Source organism: Chiloscyllium plagiosum, unplaced genomic scaffold (genome assembly GCF_037043375.1).
Source record: "Chiloscyllium plagiosum isolate Xiang-an unplaced genomic scaffold, Cpla_swu_hap1 HiC_scaffold_28, whole genome shotgun sequence".
Taxonomy (NCBI): domain Eukaryota; kingdom Metazoa; phylum Chordata; class Chondrichthyes; order Orectolobiformes; family Hemiscylliidae; genus Chiloscyllium; species Chiloscyllium plagiosum.
The window spans coordinates 30,044,386-30,067,963 of NW_028270166.1; the positions used below are offsets into that span (position 1 = coordinate 30,044,386).

At 41.7% G+C, this 23,578-nt stretch overlaps 1 protein-coding gene across 1 annotated transcript; it reads right to left on the reverse strand.

Moving 5' to 3' along the window:
* Window positions 1-13,631: 13,631 nt before the first annotated feature.
* Window positions 13,632-20,685, reverse strand: LOC122565554 (uncharacterized). The gene is given in 6 exon segments (XM_043721607.2): window positions 13,632-13,796; window positions 13,799-13,853; window positions 16,201-16,272; window positions 16,383-16,564; window positions 20,474-20,642; window positions 20,644-20,685. Coding segments are annotated over 6 exon segments (606 nt in total). The 3' UTR covers window positions 13,632-13,710.
* Between the last annotated feature and the right edge of the window lie 2,893 nt (window positions 20,686-23,578).

Below are 23,578 nucleotides of genomic sequence, written 5' to 3' on the forward strand. Positions count from 1 at the left end.
CTAACAATCTCAATTTGAAACATTTTAATTGCCCCAACATCCTAGGCTTTTGGGGAAAGGAGTGCCACATTTCATCAAACCTGGTATGAAAATATTTGCTCCTGAATGACGAGGCAGCATTTTTAAGATTGTCCTGAATTTCTCTACTGGGGAAATACTTTGTCTGTACCTGCAACAAAAACACCAGAACTGAAATAACTCTCAACCTTTTAAACTCAAGGTAATACAAATCAATCTTGATGCAATTGTCCTCTTTATTTAAACTGTTAAGCTCCAGTAGCATTTTGATTAATCAGTGCTGTAACCCTTACCAAGTTAATGCATCCTCGACACCTGTACACTGGAAGATATACTCCTTTGTAAGTTTGCTGTCATGCGAAGTGATCATATATACTGCATATTTTCTTATCGTAGATCAAATCTTTTGAAAGAGATGAAATAAAGTTTCTGGGTTTCCTTTACATTGTTTGTTAGGTGACAAGGAATGTTCACTCCTTACCACTTCATTTGGGACATTTGAGGCCAGTAGTGAAAAAAGATGAGAAGTACTAAAATAGCAGATTCCCAGGAAAATCAGCATGCAATAGAAATTCACCAGGCTAGGCTGAAGAATTTGTTGGGAATCTCAGTAGTAATGGCGGTGAAGCATTAACTTACTGGTAAAAGATCAGAAAATAGAGTCTTTATGACCATAACCCAGGCCTGATTTCTAATCCATCTATTTGCTTCTGGTAAACTCCACACTTCTAGCATAGCTTCATAAAAGGTCGACAACTATACCTTCACTTTAGGGAATCCCTGAGGATTGACAATGACTTGCTTCTGCTCCAGTTTGAAAGGCTCTGGAATGGCTGTTTAGACTAATCTGTAGACTCTATCATGGGTGGGACAGGTGGTGCTTGAAATGTTGGATGGATATTTGGAAATTTGTGTACTCCCTTCAGCACCTCAACTTCCCCGAGCACATTCCTGGTGAAATCACTGGATGTGCTAGCTGCCCTCATGAACTAGCCTTCTCCCTCTTCTTCAGTTACAAGCCAGGGTCTCCCATGGCAGGGATGTTTGACCTTTCAGATTAGCTTTAAGGACATCTCTCAAATACCTCAGACTGTGCTATAACTGTAAGTAAAGGTAACTGTCACTCCAAGCAGAGCATTTGCAATCAGGAGTCTGGTGTCAGGGATACGAATGATGTGTCCCACTAGCAGAAATTGTTTTTTAGTGATTAGCACCTTGATGCTGAGCAAGTTGACCTGCTACTAATCCACACAGAGCCTAGATTTGATCCTTGGTGAGAAGAACTTTGCATGATGTTTATGTGGTGTAACCAAATTAGTGTGACATTAGTAACTCACAGTATTGCCTCATAACTTTATTGGTCAGTGCTTTAAGTATAGGAGTTGGGATGTCATGTTGCAGCTGTATAGTACATTAGTTAGCAACTTTTGGAATTCTGCAGACAAATCTGGTCTCCCTGCTATAGGAAGGATGTTGTGAAACTTGAAAGGGTTCAGAAAAGATTTACAAGGATGTTGCCAGGGTTGGAGAGTTTGAGCTACAGGAAGAGGCTAAATAGCCTAGGGCATTACAGAGGTTTATAAAATCATGAGGGACATGGATTGGGTGAAGAGACAAGGTCTTTTCCCCAGGGTGAGGCAGTCCAAAACTAGAGGGCATAGGTTTAAGGTGAGAGGAGAAATATTTAAAAGAGACCTAAAGGCAACTTCTTCACACGGAGGGTGGTGCCAGTATGGAATGAGCTGCCAGAGGAAGTGGTGGAGGCTGGTACAATTACAACATTTAAAAGGCATCTGGATGGGTATATGAATAGGAAGGGTTTAGAGAGATATAGAACATAAAGGTTTACAGTGCAGTACAGGCCCTTCAGCCCTCGATGTTGCGCCGACCATGTCTGAAGCCCATCTACCTACACTAGTTCATTTTCATCCATGTGTCTATCCAAAGACCATTTAAATGCCCTTGAATTTGGCGAGTCTTCTATTGTCGCAAGCAGTGCATTTCACGCCCCTACTACCTTTGACAAGAAACTACCTTTGACATCTGTCCTATATCTATCACCCCTCAATTTTAAGCTATGTCCTCTCAGGCTAGCCATCACTATCTGAGGAACAAGGCTCTCAATGTCTACCCTCTCTAACCCTCTGATTATTTTGTATGTCTCAATTAAGTCACCTCTCAACCTCCTTCTCGCTAACGAAAATAGCCACAAGTCCTTCAGCCTTTCCTCATTAGACCTTCCCTTCATACCAGGCAACATCCTGAACCCTCTCCAAAGCTTCCACATCCTTCTGAAATTACAGTGACCAGAACTGTATGCAATATTCCAAGTGAGGCCGCACCAGACTTTTGTACAGCTGCAGCTGACTTTGTGGCTCCCTCTCTAATAAAAGCTAATATACCATAGATCTTCTTAACAAACCTATCAACCTGACAGGTAACTTTCAGGGATCTATGTACATGAACACCAAGATCTCTCTGCTCATCTACACTGCCAAGATCTAACCATTAGCCCATTACTCTGCATTCTTGTTGCCACCTCGCAGCCCAAATCTGCTGCTAGTCTATGCCCCTCTGTAACCTGCAACATCCTTCAACATTATCCACAACCCAACGACCTTAGTGTCATCCGCAAATTTACTAACCCATCCTTCTATGCCCTCAACCATGTCATTTATAAAAATAACAAACAGCAGTGGCCCCAAAACAGATCCTTACGGTACATCATTAGTAACTGGACTCCAAGATGAACATTTCCCATCAACCACCATCCTCTGTCTTCTTCCAGCCAACCAACTTCTGATCCAAACTGCTAAATCACCTTAATCCCATGCTTCCGTATTTAGTGCAACAGCCTATGTGGGGAACCTTATCAAACACCTTTGTGAAATCCATATACACATCAACCGCTTTACCCTCATCCAAGGGTAAGGTTTGTGAGGCATGACCTACCCTTCACAAAACCGTGTTGACTATCCTTAATCAATTTATTCTCCTCTCTAGATGATTATATATCCCATCTTTTAATAACCTTTTCCAACACTTTACCCACAACTGAAGTAATGCTCATTGGTCTATAACTACCAGGGTTGACTCTATTCCCCTTCTTGAAGAAGGGGACACTTGCTATCCTCCAGAATTCTGGCACTATTCCTGTACACAATCACGACAAAAAGATCAACGCCAAAGGCTCTGCAATCTCCTCCCTGGTTTCCCTGAGAATCGTAGGATAAATCCCTTCCCGCCCTGTGAACTTATTTATTTTCTCACTTTGCAGAATTGTTAACACCCCCACCTTGCAAACGTCAATCCCGTCTCATCTAGATGCATTTATTTCAGAATTCTCCTTGACAACATTGTCTTTTTACAGAGTGAATACTAATGAAAAATATTAATTCAGTGCTTCCCCTATCTCCTTGGACTCCACTCACAACTACCACTACTGTCCTTGACTGGCCCTAATCTTTCTCTAGTCATTTTTTTATTCTTGATTTACCTATAGAAAGCTTTATGGTTTTCCTTGATTCTACCTGCCAATGACTTCTCATGATCTCTCCTGGTTCTTCTTAGCTCTCTCTTTAGGTCTTTCCTGGCTAACTTGTAACTCTCAAGCACCCTATATGGGCCAAATGCTAGCAAATTGGACTAGATTTGTTTAGGATACCTGGTTGGATGAGTTGGACCAAAGGGTCTGTTTCCATGCTGTACAGCTCTATGACTCTAATTAATATGAATAACACTGACAACTATGAAATGTCAAATTTTGCAGATGACATGAAACCTAATGTAGTAAACACAGAGGAGCAATGTTTCCTCTAAGCTGTATGGCCATGCGCACTGATCAGTATAGCAACGCATGGACTTCTCGAGTTTCAGAGTACTGCCATTCATGGATCTTGGACATCTGTGCAGAAGAAAAATAAGTAGAGGAACATATCTGAGGAGGCTAGTAACAGACTTCAGGAAAGCAAACATTCTAGCTATATGGGCAAAAGAAGTTTAACAGATGTGAAAAATGATACATTTTGGCAGGTTGAATGAAGCAATGTATGAACTCAGTGCTACAATTTTAAACATTGTTTGGAAAGGTGGTGAAAACAGATTTAATTTTACCATTCAAAATGGAGTTGAAAATGTACCTTTTCAGTGCTGTGGGGAAAAAGCAGGGAAATGGAGCTGATTGAGTAGTTTGTTCAAAGCTCTGGCACATGTTTCATGGGCCAAATGGTCCTGTTTGTCCCACATCATTCTGTAATTCTACGATAATCGAGCGCAGTGTAGAATCCCTACAATGTGGAAACAGGCCATTTGGCGCAAAAAGTCCATACCAACCCTCCCACCCAGATCAATTTCCTGTTACTCAGACATTTCCTCAGACTAATGACCCTCACCTACACATCCCTGAACACTATGGACAATTTAGCATGGCCAAATTACCTTACCTGCACATGTTTGGAAGAAACTGGAGCACCCAGAGGAAATCCACACCGACACGGGGAGAATGTGCAAACTCCACACAGATAGTCACTTGAGGATCAAACCTGGGTTCCTGGCACTGTGAGACAGCAATGCTAACCACTGAGCCACCATGCTGACCCAATACATGCCAAATATTTCTTGGAAAAGGAGAAAACTGTGCATTTTTCTGGAACAAAACCTTTAAAGCACTTCTCTTGTCAGCTAATTTCAAAGACTAGACAGCTATGTCAAAGACTAGACAGCAATTTATTCTTTCCCTTCATGTCCATATTAAAATCCAGCCCAGGATAAGAGGAAATTTCATCTCTCTGTCAGGCAGTAGTTGTATGGAGTAGTTTAACCCTAATTCCTAGTGCCTCCATACCACCTGGTTCAAATTGGTAGTCCTCTACTTTTTGTCATTTACATAAATGATTTGGATGCGCGCATAAGAGGTACAGTTAGTAAGTTTGCAGATGACACCAAAATTGGAGGTGTAGTAGACGCGAAGAGGGTTACCTCAGATTACACAGGATCTTGACCAGATGGGCCAATGGGCTGAGAAGTGGCAGATATAGTTTAATTCTGATAAATGCGAGGTGCTGCATTTTGGGAAAGCAAATCTTAGCAGGACTTATACACTTAATGGTAAGGTCCTAGGGAGTGTTGCTGAACAAAGAGACCTTGGAGTGCAGGTTCATAGCTCCTTGAAAGTGGAGTCTCAGATAGATAGGATAGTGAAGAAGGAGTTTGGTATGCTTTCCTTTATCGGTCAGAGTATTGAGTACAGGATTTGGGAGGTCATGTTGCGGCTGTACAGGACATTGGTTAGGCCATTGTTAGAATATTGTGTGCAATCCTGGTCTCCTTCCTTTCGGAAAGATGTTGTGAAACTTGAAAGGGTTCAGAAAAGATTTACAAGGATGTTGCCAGGATTGGAGGATTTGAGCTATAGGTAGAGGTTGAATAGGCTATGGCTGTTTTCTCTGGAGCGCCAGCGGCTGAGGGATGATCTTATAGAGGTTTACAAAATTATGAGGGGCATGGATAGGTAAATAGGCAAAGTCTTTTCCTTGGGGTCGGGGAGTGCAGAACTAGAGGGCATAGGTTTAGGGTGAGAGGGGAAAGATATAAAAGAGATCTGAGGGACAACTTTTTCACACAGAGAGTGGTACGTGTATGGAATGAGCTGCCAGAGGAAGTGGTGGAGGCTGGTACAATTGCAACATTTAAGAGTCATTTGGATGGGTATATGAATAGGAAGGGTTTGGAGGGATATGGGTCAGATGCTGGCAGGCAGGACTAGATTGGGTTGGGATATCTGGTCAGCAAGGACGGGTTGGACCAAAGGGTCTGTTTCCATGCTGTACATCTCTGTCACTCTATGATTGTATTAGGACATCAGAAATAACAGTAGATAGTACAGTAATGGGTGATCTGAGGTTGAAGTAATGATAGTAATAACGAACAGTATTTATATAATACCTTTCAAGTCTCTATGATGTTCCCAAGTGTTTTATAGCAAAAGTAATTTTTAAGTTTGCTCTGTGATAATGTAGGAAGATTTTAACTATGCACTAGGTACATCTCTGTCATAAATAGATTCTTTAGAAATGGATTGACAGATTAAATACATCTTCTTCCAAGCACTTATGAACCTGGATTGTATCTGAACTGAGAGTGATTGCTGCTGACAATGGAGGATAAAGTAAGAAATAGTCAATTTCTTATCAGTGATGTTCCTCAGCTTGAGCAGAGAACCACATTCCTAGAATATTTTTAATTTGCAAACATTAAATTCAACTGAAATGCTCCAATCTGAAAGACTACATACTGTAGATAATAAATGCTGTAAATCGAGTATGGTTTCACAGTGCTTCAATGAGTTCTATTTATTTGAATCATCTTATCATCTAAGTGTTGCATTACAGAATCACCTCAGGACCATTTCATCAAACCCACTGTTTGTGAACAGCTTTAAAGGACCATCCTGCTGCGTTCTAGCTGTCAGCATCCAACACTGATTTCAGCCAGTGGCGGGAGAAAATCAGTGAAGCTTCATTTAATTGTCATATTTGATTAGTCTTTTTTTATATCAATCAATTAATTTCAGGCATTGAAGGTTTTGTAAGCAATTCTTATTTTAATGGTTAAGCACATTAACCTAAAACTGAACAGTTGAGTTGAGGTACCTCTGTAGTACCTAACTTATCAGAAACTGCAACTTGACAAATCTAATAATGAAGTCAATACTGAAAATTCTGGAAATACTCAAGGAATCTAGCAGTATCTGTGGAAAAAGAAACAGAGTTAATGTTTCAGCTCTAAGGATGGGCAGTAAAGCTGGCCTAACCATGGACTCCTACATCCTTAAATGCATACTTCAGAAGACTTTTAGAATACTGCATACAATTCTGATCACCCTTCTACAGGAAGGATGTTGTTAAACTTGAGATGACGCAGAAAAGATTTACAAGAATGTTTCCAGATTGGAAGGTTTGAGTTGTAGAGAGAGACTGAATAGACTGGAATTATTTTCTCTAGAACACCAGAGGCTGAGAGGGGACCTTATAGAGGTTTATAAAATCATGACGGTCATGGATAAGATGAATAGCCAAGGTCTTTTTCCCAGGGCAGAGGAGTCCAAAACTAGAGGGCATAAGTTTAAGGTGAGAGGGGAAAGATTTAAAAAGATCGTGAGGGGTAACTTTTGTTTTTGCAATTTATTGTCAGGTGTATTTTTACAAAAAAGTGAAAAGTTTTATAAGTCACCATATCACAGTGCCTAAATTAATGACAGAAGTTATAAGTTATAAGTAAGAAGAAAGAAAGTAAAAGTTTGGGGTACACTGGAAAACTGGACTAAGACCACCATGCAGTACTGGGCTGAGACAGCCCCACCACACCGAAGTCTGCTCAAATGCCCGGAAGCTGCTGAAGAAGACCTCCACGTGGGACCTCCAGACTCCAGCTGAAACTGCCCCTCCTGGACCACCACATCATGACATCGCCACACCGGAAGACTGCTCCAGCAGGCACCAGGCGTATACTGCCAATCCAAGCTGTTGAAAGCCACCTCATTGCTGGGCCTGGGCTAGGGGAAGACACCTTCCATTGAAGTCATTAAAAGAAGGTAAGGCACCATAATAAATTGGAATTTGCTGTGTGTAAATCCTCCTCTCCTGATGTTCTGTAAAAGGAGTTTAAAAACTTCATCCCTGAGAGTCCAGAAGAGACATGTACGAAGTTCTCTCCCCTGACCCAGGATGACCAGGCAGAGGGTAGTGTGTGTGAGCTGCCAGAGGAAGTAGTAGAGGCGGATACAATTACAACATTTAAAAGGCATCTGGATGGGTGTATGAGTAGGAAGGGTTTAGAGGGATATGGGCTAAATGCTGGCAATGGGACTAGGTCAGAATTGGATGTCTGGTTAGCAGGGACAAGTTAGACTGAAGGGTCTGTTTCCATGCTGTATGACTTAATGACTCTAAAACAATGGTTGATGATTGTTTGTCAGAATTGGAAAAATAAAGTTTGTCTGTAATGGTGCATTATTTATTGACACAATAGAATTTATTTTCCATCTGACACATGTGGTATAAATAATCCTGTCACACACATCACCTTATCAGGCTGTTTGCACCTTGTTTGCCATGGTTTGCTGCCACTATCCGCATGTTGGGTTGGGATCTACAGGAGCAAGTTTGCGCTAGAATGGTAGGGGAAAACCACTTACTAGACTAATGAGAAGATGCTGTTGTCCTAAATAAGAGACATATAATTTCTAGCATGTGATAAACTACAAGCCTCAACATAGAATTAACTAGCTTCCCAGTATGTTCACCCCCACCTCATCCCATGTCCATGCCTCCTTCTTCACCCCGCCCCCTTGACCTGACCTAACCTATCCATGTTCCTTCCTACCTATCCCCTCCACCCTTCCCACTGACCAATCTCAATCACCCCCTACCTGAATCCACATATCACCATCTCATCTACCTTTTACCCAGCCTAAACCCCCTCCCTCTATTTAATTCTCAGCCCCCATCTCCCCACTCAAGTCCTGATGAAGTCTCCGTCCTGAAACATTGCTCATCTGATGCTGCTTGACCTGCTGTGCTTTTTCCAGATCCACATTTTATCAACACTGAAGTGTTAGACATTGTTACAGAGACTATGAAGAGGATGTGAATGGTATACCTTACTCTTCCTAAGCTGTGCTCCAACCAAGTCTGGATGATTTCATCATCGTGAATCATCTTTGAAGCATTCCACTATAATAACCCTTTCAGAGCCTTTACATCTAACACAACAGTAATGTATGATATGAAACAAATGTATAAATATGTTGAAAACAGAGCTATTGCAGCTCAACCAAGAGTAGAACAGCCATTGAGAATAATCCTGGGTTGTTTGTTTTCTTTCCTCAGATTGACTTGTATGATTGCTCTTAAATGGAATCAACCCAATTTAGTAGATTCAGCCTAGTCACAGTGGCTACACCTGGAGCTCTCTGCATGAGTCTGAAATTCTAACTGGGCCCAAGGAGAAGGTCATCATTAGTCAATCTGGTTCCACTTCAAAGCTGCCTATACTCTAAAGAACTTTTCCAAGGATCAAAACACGGTCAATTCTACACTTGCCTTCTCCCATACTAAATCAAATAAGCATTTCTGGGCAAACCCAGGATTTCTGTTTGATAGCAAAACAAATTCTAGCCATAAGCTATCATGAATCTGACTGAAGTCCCAGGAAAGGACCTGATAATGTGCAGCCATTAGTAGATTGCAGAAGGGATCAATTACTTTCTGAAAGCTTTGTTTGGACTGAATATTTAACCACTTTATAATTCAATGGGTCCTTGGCTTCCTGACCTGTCAGAACTCAGCTTAATTGCTGGTTGCTCAGATGAGCGCTACTGAGCTGTCCTTATAATGGTGAGCCTCTGACTCCAAGTATGCATATTACTCCATTTATATGATTTGCTAGCAAGTCAAAGGCTCAAAACCTATTCATTACCTAGCAAGTGTAGAATTGACCCTATTTCAATCCTTGGAAAAGTTCTTAAGAATATGGGCAGCTTTGAAGTGGAACTAGGTTGAAGAATGATGACCTCCTGAGACCTAGTTAGAATTTCGGACCCATGCAATGAGCTCCAGATAGACAGTTGATAATGCAAAGTTGCAGTCAGTGTGATAGGTTGAAATATGTCTATTCTAACGCAAGAAGTATCAGGAATAAGGGTGATGAACTTAGAGCATGGATCAGTACTTGGAATTATGGTGTTGATGCCATTATGGATACTTGAATGTCACAGGTGTAGGAATGGCTGTTGGATGTTCCAGGGTTTAGATGTTTCAAAAGGAATGGGGTTGAGGTAAAAGAGGTGGAGGAGTGGCATTGCTAATCAGGAATAGTATCACAGCTGCAGAAAGGGGAGTCGTCAAGGAGGGTTTGTCTACTGAGTCATTACGGGTAGAAGTCAGAACCAGAAAAGGAGCAGTCACTTTATTGGGAGTTTTCTTAAGATCCCCAATAGCAACAGAGACACGGAGGAGCAGACTAGAAAGAAGATTTTGGAAAGTTGCAGAAGTAAGAGTGTTGTTGTCATGGGTGACTTTAACTTCCCTAATATCGATTGGAACCTCCTTAGTTCAAATAGTTTAGATGGGGTAGTTTTTGGCAGGTGTGTCCATGAAGGATTCCTGACTCAATATATAGATAGACTGACTACAGGGGAGGCCATATTGGATTTGGTGCTTGGCAACAAACCAGGCCAGGTGTCAGATCTCTCAGTTGGAGAGCATTTTGATGATAGTGATGTTCCTATAGTCATGGAGAGGGATAGGAGTGGACAGTATGGAAAAGTACTTAATTAGGGGAGGGAGAATTACAATGCTATTAGGCAGGAACTACGACCATATTGGGAACAGATGTTCTCAGGAAAATGCATGACAGAATTGTTGAGATTGTTTAGGGAGTATTTGCTGATAATGCTGGATAGATTGGTTCCTCTGAGGCAAGGAAGAGATGGTAGGGTGAAGAAATCTTGGGTAACAAGGGATGTAGAACATCTAGTCAAGAGGAAGAAGAAAGCTTACTTAGGGTTGAGAAGGCAAGGATCAGACAGTGCTCTAAAGCGTTACAAGGTAGCCAGGAAGGAACTGAAGAATAGACTCAGGAGAGCTAGAAGGGGGCATGAACAAGCTTTAGTGGGTAGGATTAAGGAAAACCCTAAGGCATTCTACACTTATGTGAGGAACAAGAGGATGGCCAGAGTGAGGTAAAGCGGATCAGGGATATTGGAGGGAACTTGTGCCTGGAGTTGGAAGAGGTAGGGGTAGTCATTAATGAATACTTTGCTTCAGTATTCAACAGTGAGAGTGACCTTGTCATTTGTGAGGACAGCATGAAACAGGCTGATATGTTCAAACAGGTTGATGTTAGGAAGGAGGATGTGTTGAAAATTTTGAAAAACATAAGGATAGATAAGTACCCTGGGCCATATGGGATATACCCAAGGTTACTACAGGAAGCGAGGGAAGATATTGCTGCACTTCTGGCGATGAACTTTGTGTCCTGACTGTCCACAGTAGTAGTGCCAGATAATTGTAGGGTGGCAAATGTTATTCCCTTGTTTCAAGAAAAGAGGTAAGGATAATTCTGGGAATTACAGACCAGTCAGTCTTAAATCTGTGATGGGCAAATTATTGAAGAGAATTCTGAGACACGGGATTTATGATTACTTAGAAAACCATGGTTTGATTGGAGATAGTCAGCATGGCTTTGTCAGGGGCAAGTCATGCCTCACAAACCTTATTGAATTCTTTGAGCATGTGATAAAACACATTGATGAAGGTAGAGCAGTGGATGTGGTATACATGGATTTTAGCAAGGCGTTTGATAAGGTTCCCATGGTAGGCTCATTCAGAAAGTAAGGAGGCATGGGATACAGGGAAATTTGGCTGTCTAAATACAGAATTATCTGGTCCATAGGAGACAGAGGATGGTGGTAGGTGGAACATATCCAGCCTGGAGCTTGGTGACCAGTGGTGTTCTGCAGGGATAAGTTCTGGGACCTCTGCTCCTTGTGATTTTTATAAATGACTTAGATGAGGAATTGGAAAAGTGAGTTAGTAAGTTTGCCAATGACATAAAGGTTGGTGGAGTGGTGGATACTGTGAGGGACTGTTGTAGATTGCAATGGGACATTGACAGAATGCTGATATGGGCTGATAAGTGGCAGATGGAGTTCAACCTGGAGAAGTGTGAAGTGATTCATTTTGGAAGGTTGAATTTTAATGCAGAATGTAGGGTTAAAGTCAAGATACTTGGCAGTGTGGAGAAACAGAGGGACCCTAGGGTCCATCTCCATAGATCCCTCAAAGTTGCCACCCAAGTTGATAGGATTGTTAAGAAGGCCTATGGTGTGTTGGCTTTCATTAGCATGGGGATTGAGTTTAAGAGCCGCGAGGTTTCGCTGCAGCTCTATAGAGCCCTAGTTAGACCACAGTTGGAATATTGTGTTCAGTTCTGGTTGCCTCATTGTAGGAAGGATGTGGAAGATTTAGAGAGGGTGCAAAGGATATTTGCCAGGAAGCTGCCTGACTGGAGGTCATATCTGTTGAAGAAGGGTTGAGGGAGCTAATGCTTTACTCATTGGAACAAAGAAGGGTGAGAGGTGACTCGATAGAGGTGTAAAATATGATGAGATGCATAGATAGAATCAATAGAGACGTTTACCCAGTCAGAAATGGCTGTCACAAGGGGACATAATTTTAAGGTGATTGGAGGAAGGTTTAGGGGAGATGTCAGAGGTCAATTCTTTACACAGAGAGTGATGGGTATGTGGAATGCACTGCCAGCAATGGCTGAGGAGTGACAGGTGGAGTTAAATTTAGATTAGTGCAAGGTGCTGCAATTTGGAAAATCAAATCAGAGCAGGGCTTAAACGCTTCATGGGATGGTCCTGGGGAGTGTTGCTGAACAAAGAGACCTTGGAGTGCAGGTTCATTGTTTTTTGAAATTAGAGTCACAGGTAGATAGGACAGTGAAGAAGGTGTTTGGTATGCTTTCCTTTATTGGTCAGCACATGGAGTATAGGAGTTGGGAGGTCATGTTGCAACTGTACAGCATATTGGTTCGGCCACTTGTGGAATATTGTGTGCAATTCTGGTCTCCTTCCTATTGGAAGGATATTGTGAAACTTGAAAGGGTTCAGAAAAGATTTACAAGGATGTTGTCAGGGTTGGAGGATTTGAGCTATAGGGAGGGGCTGAATAGGCTTGCACTGTTTCCCAGGAGCATCGGAGACTGAGGGGTGACCTTATAGAGATTTATAAAATCATGAAGGTCATGGAAATGGTAAATAGACAAAGTCTTTTCCCTAGGGTGGGGGAGTCCAGAACTAGAGGGCATAGGTTTACGGTGAGAGGGGAAAAATTCTAAAGGGACCTAAGGGGCAACGTTTTCACACAGAAGATGGTGCATGTGTGGAATGAACTGCCAGAGGAAGTGATGGAAGCTGGTATAATTACAGCATTTAAAGGCATCCGAATGTGTACATGAATAGGAAGGGTTCAGAGGGATATGGACCAAGTGCTGGCAAATGGGACTAGTTTCGGTTGTGATATCTGTTCGGCATGGACAAGTTGGACCAAAAGGTCTGTTTCCGTGCTGTACATCTCAATGAATCCATGACTCTAGTAGAGTCAGATACATTAGGGACATTTAAGCGATTCTTGGATAGGAACATGGATAATAGTAAAATGAAGGGTATTTAGATTAGTTTGATCTTCAAGTTGGATAAAAGGTCAGCACAACCGAAGGGCTTGTACTGTGCCGTACTGTTCTTTGTTCTATGTTCTAGTCTCTGCCCTGAAGAGGGTGCTAAGAACATGGCTAAGGGTTACTGCTATTGGCTCAACAGAGCTCTCTCTAATAGCTCTTGCTGGTAAGCACAAGCACCAAGTGAGGACAACAATTGGATACTGGTTTGTGGAAATCAAAATCATGGGATAGCTCACAATCACTGTGAAACCATTCAGTTGTCTGGGAAAGGAGCAGTGCGTAACATATATTAATGTGAGACATGATACAAGACATTCGATTGACTGTTCGGGATGTGGTAATGTCTACTATTACTGGCTCGGAAAGTGGATGTGAAATGGATATCTGACAACTGGCGGCGATTACACTGTCGTGCAATCCTACTTTCAGTCTCTCTGTTCATTATTATTTTGTCCCGTGGCAATTGCAGGGTTTGATGGTATAGATCGACTTGAACTTTCCACATCAGCTTCTGAATGAGAGAGTTTCTATTCCCACGGGGTACAATCATTTGATGAGCTGTCTTCACAAACCAAGCACTGGTCCTTCTGAGAATTCCTGAAAAAATTGGGAAGAGCCATCTACATCTTTGATAAGGGGAACAGATTTCATCCATGGAACTTTGGTCAAGTATCAGCTGTGAGTAGGGAACTTGAAACTGTTTTGGCATTCCAATTTAACAGTGGGTGCTTTTAAGATTAACTCAATATTTCAATACATCACGATCTTGTCAAAAATCCAACCAGTTTTTAAGTACAGTACATTCAAAGAACAGCTGAACATTCAGTTACCGCATCACTGTCTTTATAGTAAATGTCTTCCTTTCAGTTCAACAACTGACTGTCAGAAATACACAGGTCTTCCGAAGTTAAAGCAAACCAAACTCAAAAGGGCTTACAGATCATGGCAGGAAAGGCAGAATTCTAGATGTCGTATTCTGAAACAAACCATTAAAACCAAGCTGAACTGTACTCCTATAAATTTCCACTGTAGAAATTATTTAAAATTGTCTTTAATAATAGTCTAACCCTAGCTCTATCAGAGTGTCAAGCAGACGTGATTTACACAGAGATTAGATATCTCTTGTTGACTTGCACAAAGATTGGTAAAATCTCAGTAAATTCCACAGAAATTGGATAGTTCTGAGAGAAGTACATGAAGATTGGGTACAGTACCTACAAATAAAGTTACATGTAAACTTTATTCTGCTTCTAACTGTGTCTTGACTTGCTGAAGAACATTATGTTGTTTATACTGTGTTAGGTGTACTTAAAATTTTTAAATCATTTTTTTAATACTGCAAAACCCTAAGATGCAGGCCCAACATCTACAGTGCTGAATACAAAGGCAATGAGGTATATCATTGTGATTAAGTTAAGCCTACCTTGCATACTAAAAGTTAGAAGATTTTGGTTGAAAATAATTATGTGGAGAATCTTACACATTCAACATATTAAAGGTCTCACTAATAATTTAAGGATCTATGGATGTGTGAACTTTCAAAAGAATTTCCAGTGGCACATCATTTCATCATGTTTACATTCCTCTAACACAATTTTAGCACAACAGTAATTTTATCTGATACTTTCCCTGAAATAGTGATCCAGTGAACACTTCTGGAATCCACTAAACATTCTTTGCTAATTATGTTGCAATATCTTAAAACAGTTTGGCAAGAAAGGTCAAACAATTGAATAAAATTCTAATTCAGAACGATCTTTGAAAGTATGTTAATCTTTTCAGTAGTTTGAATAAAAGAACTCTGATTCTTAATTTCATAATAAAACAAAATTATGAATTATCTTTGGCTTTTGTTTTGCTCTGTTGATGTTTCTATTTCTGTACTACTGTTTCTTATTAAAGGTAATTCAATTTTACCGCATCATTAGCATTAAAGTAAATTCATTTAATCCCTTGTGCCAGCTCTGTTTCCATATCCATTTATTTCCCTTTCTTTTAAGCACCTACCCAACTTGCTTTTAATGCTGACATTGACAATAGAATTTCCTCAAAGATTCTCCTGATCTCCCTCTGTAATTTTGCCAGAAATTCAGAGAAACAGCATGAACAGCTACTTAAGCTGTTATGGCACATCCATTAATATTTTTGCAAGAGTTTTGGAGAACCTTGTAGATCATATACACAATGGTTCCTGCTTTAATCCTGGCTCCAGTAGTGCTTACAATAACCTGATGAGCTTCTGTAAAATGTTGCTCTCATCCTAAATCTTATATTTAATCTTATGTTCCTCACTTTGAGCCTTCAATCTCCAGAAAGAGTTGGTTTCTACTATTTCATTTCTATCTTTTCATGATCAAAAATATCTTTATTAAATCATGTTGAACACAGTTCACACTCAGCTAACTTACATTTTTCATCCAGTCTTCATATATATATTTTCTCAGCAGACAGGCAGGCAGCATCCTGTTAAACCCTTCTTGTCTCCTCTATTATTTTATGAGCTTTCCTAAAGCGTGGTACCAAAATCTGCAGAAAATACTTCCGCTATAATTTTACTATGGTTTAATATACCATTGCATCTTGACTTTGGTATTCTATATTTTGTGATAAACCACAGCATGCCATTAGCCTTTTATCGGCCTATATTGTTTGAGGTGGTGCTTTTAACTTCTTGCAAACCTGAACACCTAAATCTCTTCTCTCTTGCTGATTGAAAATACAGTTAATATTTTAAAAATATTTTTGTTGCTGCTGTACAGGGAGAATCTGTCTCTTGAGTTTGGACCAAGCCTCTGTGGACAGCAATACCAAATCATTTAGTGCCCAAAATTAACCAGATGTCATGGCATCCGCAAGAACATTACTAATAGTGAAACTCAGCATCAGACTATCTTTTGGAAAACATATTCATGGGGGTGGGGAAGATACTTGGACCAGCTGTGCTCACCTGAAGTGACAGCCACTTCCTGCAGTACACACTCCCAAACATCTGCCAACCTCAATTTCCTGTAACATTACCACAACAAAAAGGTTCAATCACTTCTGGAGCCAATGCAATGCACAAAAGCCAAACACTGAGCAAACTGCAGCTGCTGAGTAATTAACACCTCCAGTACCTTGAGGCTCTCTTCCTTCTCACTGCTGGAATTAATGGTGATCACATAGTAATACTCCACATGGGGCAGTCTGTAACGGTTCTCTGTCACTTCACACAATTCCACAGTTTGAAAAAGCTCTAATGCATTTGGATTCTCAAACACAACTGATTCAAATTTGGTGGGTACACATCCCAAGCCACCTGCAGGGACTAAACAAAACAAGGGAAAATATTGAGGAAAAAGATTGGCTTCCTTTTAATGATGGTATTTCCCTAATTTCTTCCTTAAGGATTTACTGGAGAACATTATGTAAGCAGCTGTTACCTTACAGGGAGTTACACGATTATATCTCTCAAAAGCAATAAGTATTTATAAGCACCAACTATAATATAGGCAGGAGATTATACTTTTGGCATTAGTGATACAATGCAATGATTGGAAAATTAAATGTTCTGCAACTTTTGCTGTTGATTCAGGCTTGATCACGACCTCCAAGTCTTAATATTCTGCCATGAATTATATATAGCTATTTTGTTTATTTTCTCCCTAAAGTTAGATGTTCCCATGAACAAGCACCAACCTAATGTCCTGTCATAATTGCTCTTTCTCACTCGCCTTTTCTGCTTGTCCAAGCTATCTTCTCCTCCCTATCCTGATTTCAGTTAGGATGGAGTCTAATGGAATCATGGAAATGTACAGCACAAAAACAGACTATTCAGTCCAACTGATCCATGTCAACCAGATATCCTAAATTAATCTAGTCCCATTTTCCAGCACTTAGCCCACATCACTCTAAACCCTTCCTATTCATCCAGATGCCTTTTAAAGGTTGTAATTTTACTAGCCTCCACTACTTCCTCTGGCAGCTCCTTCCATACACGCACCACCCTCTTCATGAAAAAGTTGTCCCTTAGGTCCCTTTTTAAATTTTTCCCCTCTCACCCTAAATCTATGCCCTCTAATCTGGACTCCCCCTCCCCAGGGAAAAGACCTTGTCTATTTACACTATCCATGCCCCTCATGATTTTATAAACCTCCATAAGGTCACCCCTCAGCCTCTGATGCTCCAGGGAAATGTCTGCTGAAAGTCCTCCAGTAGCTTACTGATGTTACATTATGTACACTATTGGAGTTAATGGAAATTAAATTTAGGAGAAATGGAACAGGCTTTGATTGGCTATCACCCGTTGGATAGTACACACTCTGAGATAACACAATGAGATCACCCATGTAAATTGCACAACAAAATTACACATGGATTAAATTTTCTTGGTCACATGGTGGTGGACTTAGAGGTAGGTCAGGTCAGTCTTGTGCACTGACAGCGTGCACATAATTAATTCTCCTTAGTTCATTCCTGGCATTTTTTCATATGGGTGCCTGTCTGTTTAAAAAGTGTCTAATTCCTTTCCTCACAAACAAGCACTGGCAGTGAGTTTCTTTTTATGAAAACCTCTTATGGTTACATTTCCAGACAACAAATGACCTCTCAGTAAAACACTGTGTAATTAACACAGTTTTATTAGATAGACATTAAGAAAAGGTATATTCACATGTTGAATAGTTCAAAGTGGCAGGTCAGAAGGATCACATAATTATCTGAAACAATGAATTCAGGATAAATGTCTTATCTTGTGAATGTGGAATGGAATATGATTAGAATGTGCAACTTGTTACCATGTGGATGAGTTGAAAAGAATAGAATACCATGAGTTTGGACTCATGCCATTTGGCCCATCAAGTCCACACCAACTCTCCAAAGAGCATCCCACCCAGGCCCACCCCACCTCTCCCATGGCTAATCCACCTAGCCTGCACATCCCTCACAATTTAGCACAACCAACCCACCTAATCCACACATCTTTGGACTGTTGAAGAGACCAAAACACCTGGAGGAATCCCATATAGATAGGGATAGAATGTGGAAACCCCACACAGACAGTCGCCTGAAGATGGCATTGAATCCAGGTCCCAGGTGCTGTGCGGCAGTAGTGCTAACCACTGAGCCACCATGGTCTAGTTTAGATGTATTTCAGGGGAAGCTATATAAGTGCAAGAGGATGAAAGAAGTAGAAGCAAGATGACCAAATTTTCAAATGTCAAAACCGGACACATTGAAAAGCCATTTGAGAAGCTGACATGTTGGCTGCCAACAGCACGAATCTACAAAGGACAGTCAAAGATGGGAGTGGATTTGATGACATCTCCTAGAATGTTCCAGCCAGAGTTGGTAATCCTATACTATAGGTTGTTTAAAAAGGCATCCTCAGCAATAGAGCCATTGACACTAAAACTATAGTGATAACTCCCTTAGAAATGCCCAGGGGGCAGTAGAGAGAGAGCTACAAGTCCTCTGCATGCAATTCAATATGCTTCATTGTTTACAGGAAGGAGGATAAAATTTCCAATCAATTTCCTCCACCAGACCTAGTTTGATAAAGAAAAGGGGGAATGTTAACCATGTATAACCAAATGATTTTTCGGATGTTGTTGGAACACCAGGTCATTTAATAAAAACTTGACTTCTAGTTAGTCTAAATAGAAGAATAAAATGTTAGACGTCATTGTGGGAGGAGAGTTATGTCATGCATAAATTTCAGAACAAACCAGCTAAACTAAATGCTTGTTCTGGTGCTATAAATTCTGTGTGATTTCAGTTCCTTTGTTTTAGCTGAAGACACAGGTAATGACGTTTATAGGAGAGAAAGTAATGCTCGAGATGGAATTTTCTCTATTTTGTATCCATTATACCTATATGTGAGCCAGGAGACTGAATTATAACATTCACTGCTGATTTCTAGTTAGCTGCATTCAAACTGCCTTGTGAAATAACTCCACAGATGCCAGAATCCCATCATCAAGTCACCCTTTATTTACATGTGGAAATTCCTTGACACTATTCCAGCTCCCTCAGAGCCAGCTCTCAGAGTGAACAGAATCTCTGACACTCCTGTTTATGTCTGTCAACCAGGGCTCACTGTTTGGACCAGATTAACAGCCCCAAACATGGAACTCATATTCCACGAGGTCCACCTGGCTGTCCTTGTTACAATCACTACACCTAGGAGCAAAGATGGGACTTACTGCGAGGATTTCAATTGGCCATAAAAAGCAATTCAAGGGACTCTGAAAGAGCAGTTCAAAGCTAATAGGCAATTGGGGGAAGCAGAGTAAGAATCAGGTTTCATGGCAAGCAGTTGGACTGTTGAGAAAAGCAACTGAATTGGACCTGTGTGTTGGGGCTCAGGAAAAAGCTGCAAAAGAAATTGTTGGGTAGTTCTGTGTCATGAGGAGACAAGAAGGAGCTACTTTATACAACTGAGCAAGATTAGAACACAGGGAAAAACCCAGGGGCAGTACTTGCTTGACGAAGCTAACTGTTGGTGAGAAGCAGGAATTGTGGTTATAAGGGCTGGAGGGCAGTTCACAGCATCTAGAGGACTGGACTCCCAGGAAAGGAAGGTAAAGTCCAGAATGTAAGCAGTCATTGAGGCTGTCTATCTGGCTTTCTAGGCCAGATAATCATAAATGAAGAAGTCTAATCTATTGTGTAGTTTTAATGAGATTTGTTGACCCAATTTATCACTAATGTCAGGAGGAGAATTGCTAATCAATCAAGAATGTGTCTTGATCACTTATTGCCAGTTTTCTCTCTTCACAGAGAATAATGTATGTTGAAAAGATTTACAGGAGGTTATCAGGTTTGTCAGGACAACATTTCAGTAGTGCAGAAGTACAGCTAAATTCCTTGTTCACTCCACCACAACCCTTCTGCATGTGATGTTAAACTGCTTCTGCCTTCTCAGGTGACCATGAAGAATTCAGTGGGGGTTCTAAGAATAGTTACGAGTTATTAATGGTGTTCCCGATGAGCCTTTCTTGCCTTCTAGAATATAATTGAAAAGAGATTATCTGGTCATTCTTACAATGTCATTTGTGGGAGCTTGCTGTGTACAAATTGGCTGTTATCTTTCCTATGGTGCAATAAAAACTACACTTGGAAAAGCATTTGATAGCCTGTAAAAAGCCTGGAAATATCTCAAGGCCATTTAACGGCACTTGTAAGTTCTTTATTCCCTTACTAATAGCTAACCACTGCATGGAATTACCTGGAGTTCTTGGGTTAGAGCACTTGCCCACATCTACAGTGACCTCCAGTGGACTATCAGCTGAATATGTTTTCAGAAGGAATGATCAAACACATGTTGGTCTGGAGTTGCACTGACGCTCTTTGACTCCATTAAACAGCAAAACCCGCTCAACCCTTACCAGCACCGTTCACACAGAGAAACTTGGGGGGGCATGAAGACCCCGTTGGCATTCAGGCAAATTCCAATGTCTGTTCTAACGCTCGCTTTTGGAGAAAGGAAAGTAAGTAATGCGAAACAACAGTGAGACAAAGTTTAATTGAAACTGAATCCATGTCCTATAATCCTTCTTAAAGTGAATAGCATGCCACCTATTCTCACATTAACCAGGAACTCAAGGTTTCCACAGAATCATCTTTCTATTCTGCAGAATACATACTGAACAAACTTAAGAAAATATTTTTTACAAGATAGAAAAACAACATACTCCAGATACTGCAAACATAAAATTAAAACAGAAAATGCTGTTAATAAGCCATATCTGTAGAGAGAAACAGAGTTGAGATTTCAATTGATGACATTTCCCAGGAGAATTGGGTTCAAACCTATTACTGAGGAAATTCACTCCTCAATTTTCCTTATAAATACCTCATTAGTTTTAATTTTATATTTTTTGTGAGTTAGTGAAAAGTGTTTTTTTTTCCCTTGAACCTTGTTAATTTGGAGTTGATCCAGCACTGAGAGATGTTTAGGAAATCTGAGGAATTCATTGTTGTACTTTTCTGAGCTCTGACGGTTACCACAGGGAGAATGACACCTGAAAATGTGTTGCTGGAAAAGCGCAGCAGGTCAGGCAGCATCCAAGGAACAGGAGAATTGATGTTTCGGGCATAAGCCCTTCTTCAGGAATGAGGAAAGTGTGTCCAGCAGGCTAAGATAAAAGGTAGGGAGGAGGGACTTGGGGGAGGGGTGTTGGAAATGCAATAGGTGGAAGGAGGTCAAGGTGAGGGTGATAGGCCGGAGTGGGGTGGGGGCGGAGAGGTCAGGAAAAAGATTGCAGGTTAGGAAGGCGGTGCTGAGTTCGAGGGATTTGACTGAGACAAGGTGGGGGGAGGGGAAATTAGGTAACTGGAGAAATCTGAATTCATCCCTTGTGGTTGGAAGGTTCCTAGGCGGAAGATGAGGCGCTCTTCCTCCAACCGTCATGTTGCTATGGTGTGGCTACCTAGACTACACCTCCTCCCACCCTGCCCCCTGTAAAAACGCCATCCCATATTCCCAATTCCTTTGTCTCCGCCGCATCTGCTCCCAGGAGGACCAGTTCCAAAACCGTACAACCCAGATGGCCTCCTTCCTCAAGGACCGCAATTTCCCCTCAGACGTGGTCGACGATGCCCTCCACCGCATCTCTTCCACTTCCCGCTCCTCTGCCCTTGAGCTCCGCCCCTCCGACTGCCACCAGGACAGAACCCCACTGGTACTCACCTACCACCCCACCAACCTCCATGTACAGCGTATCATCCGCCGTCATTTCCACCACCACCTCCAAACGGACCCCACCACCAGGGATATATTTCCCTCCCCTCCCCTATCAGTGTTCTGAAAAGACCACTCCCTCTGTGACTCCCTCGTCAGGTCCACACCCCCCACCAACCCAACCTCCACTCCCGGCACCTTCCCCTGCAACCGCAAGAAATGCAAAACTTGCGCCCACACCTCCCCCCTTACTTCCCTCCAAGGCCCCAAGGGATATTTCCATATCCGCCACAAATTCACCTGCACCTCCACACACATCATTTACTGCATCCGCTGCACCCGATGTGGCCTCCTCTATATTGGGGAGACAGGCCGCCTACTTGTGGAATGTTTCAGAAAACACCTCTGGGACACCTGGACCAACCAACCCAACCACCCCGTGGCTCAACACTTCAACTCCCCCTCCCACTCCACCAAGGACATGCAGGTCCTTGGACTCCTCCATCGCCAGACCATAGCAACACGACGGTTGGAGGAAGAGCGCCTCATCTTCCGCCTAGGAACCTTCCAACCACAAGGGATGAACTCAGATTTCTCCAGTTTCCTCATTTCCCCTCCCCCCACCTTGTCTCAGTCAAATCCCTCGAACTCAGCACCGCCTTCCTAACCTGCAATCTTCTTCCTGACTTCTCCGCCCCCACCCCACTCCAGCCTATCACCCTCACCTTGACCTCCTTCCACCTATTGCATTTCCAACGCCCCTCCCCCAAGTCCCTCCTCCCTACTTTTTATCTTAGCCTGCTGGACACACTTTCCTCATTCCTGAAGAAGGGCTTATGCCCGAAACATCGATTCTCCTGTTCCTTGGATGCTGCCTGACCTGCTGCGCTTTTCCAGCAACACATTTTCAGCTCTGATCTCCAGCATCTGCAGTCCTCACTTTCTCCTCAGAGAATGACACCTCCCAATGTCAATGCTGACAGGGCTGCTGCTGATATCTGTCAGAACAGAATGGCACAGGTCACAAACGAAAAGGATGATCTAAATGTACACTATGTTTGAAATGAAATTCACATCACTTTACCAAAATTCTTTTCAGCCATGCTCAGGAAAAGCATTACAGCAAAGCGACCAAAATGTTTCACAAACTGAGCATCAAAGAACAAACATTACAAAAACTAGTTGAGGTAGAAGTGTAAGTCTGCCTGAGAGAGGAAGGAATTGAATCAGACAGAGGGTGAGACTGGACCAGACAGAGAAAACATAAGACGATAAGAAATGGAAGCAGGAGGAGATCATGTTCCTGTCAACCCTAGCCCTACATTCAATATGATCATGGCTGATGTTTGGCTTCAACTCTTCTTTCTACCCCAATCTCTGTATTCCGTCTCTGACAGACCAAAGATTTGCCTAATTCAGCCTTATGCCCGAAACATCGATTCTCCTGTTCCTTGGATGCTTCCTGACCTGCTGTGCTTTTCTAGCACTACACTCTCGACTCTGATCTCCAACTGCTAACTCAACTTTAAACATATTCAATGATGGAGCATTCAGAATCCTCTGGAGTAGAGAATTCCATGGATACGTATCCTTTTGAATGAAGAAATATTTTTACGTCAGTCCTAAATGACCACCCCTTATCCTGGACTG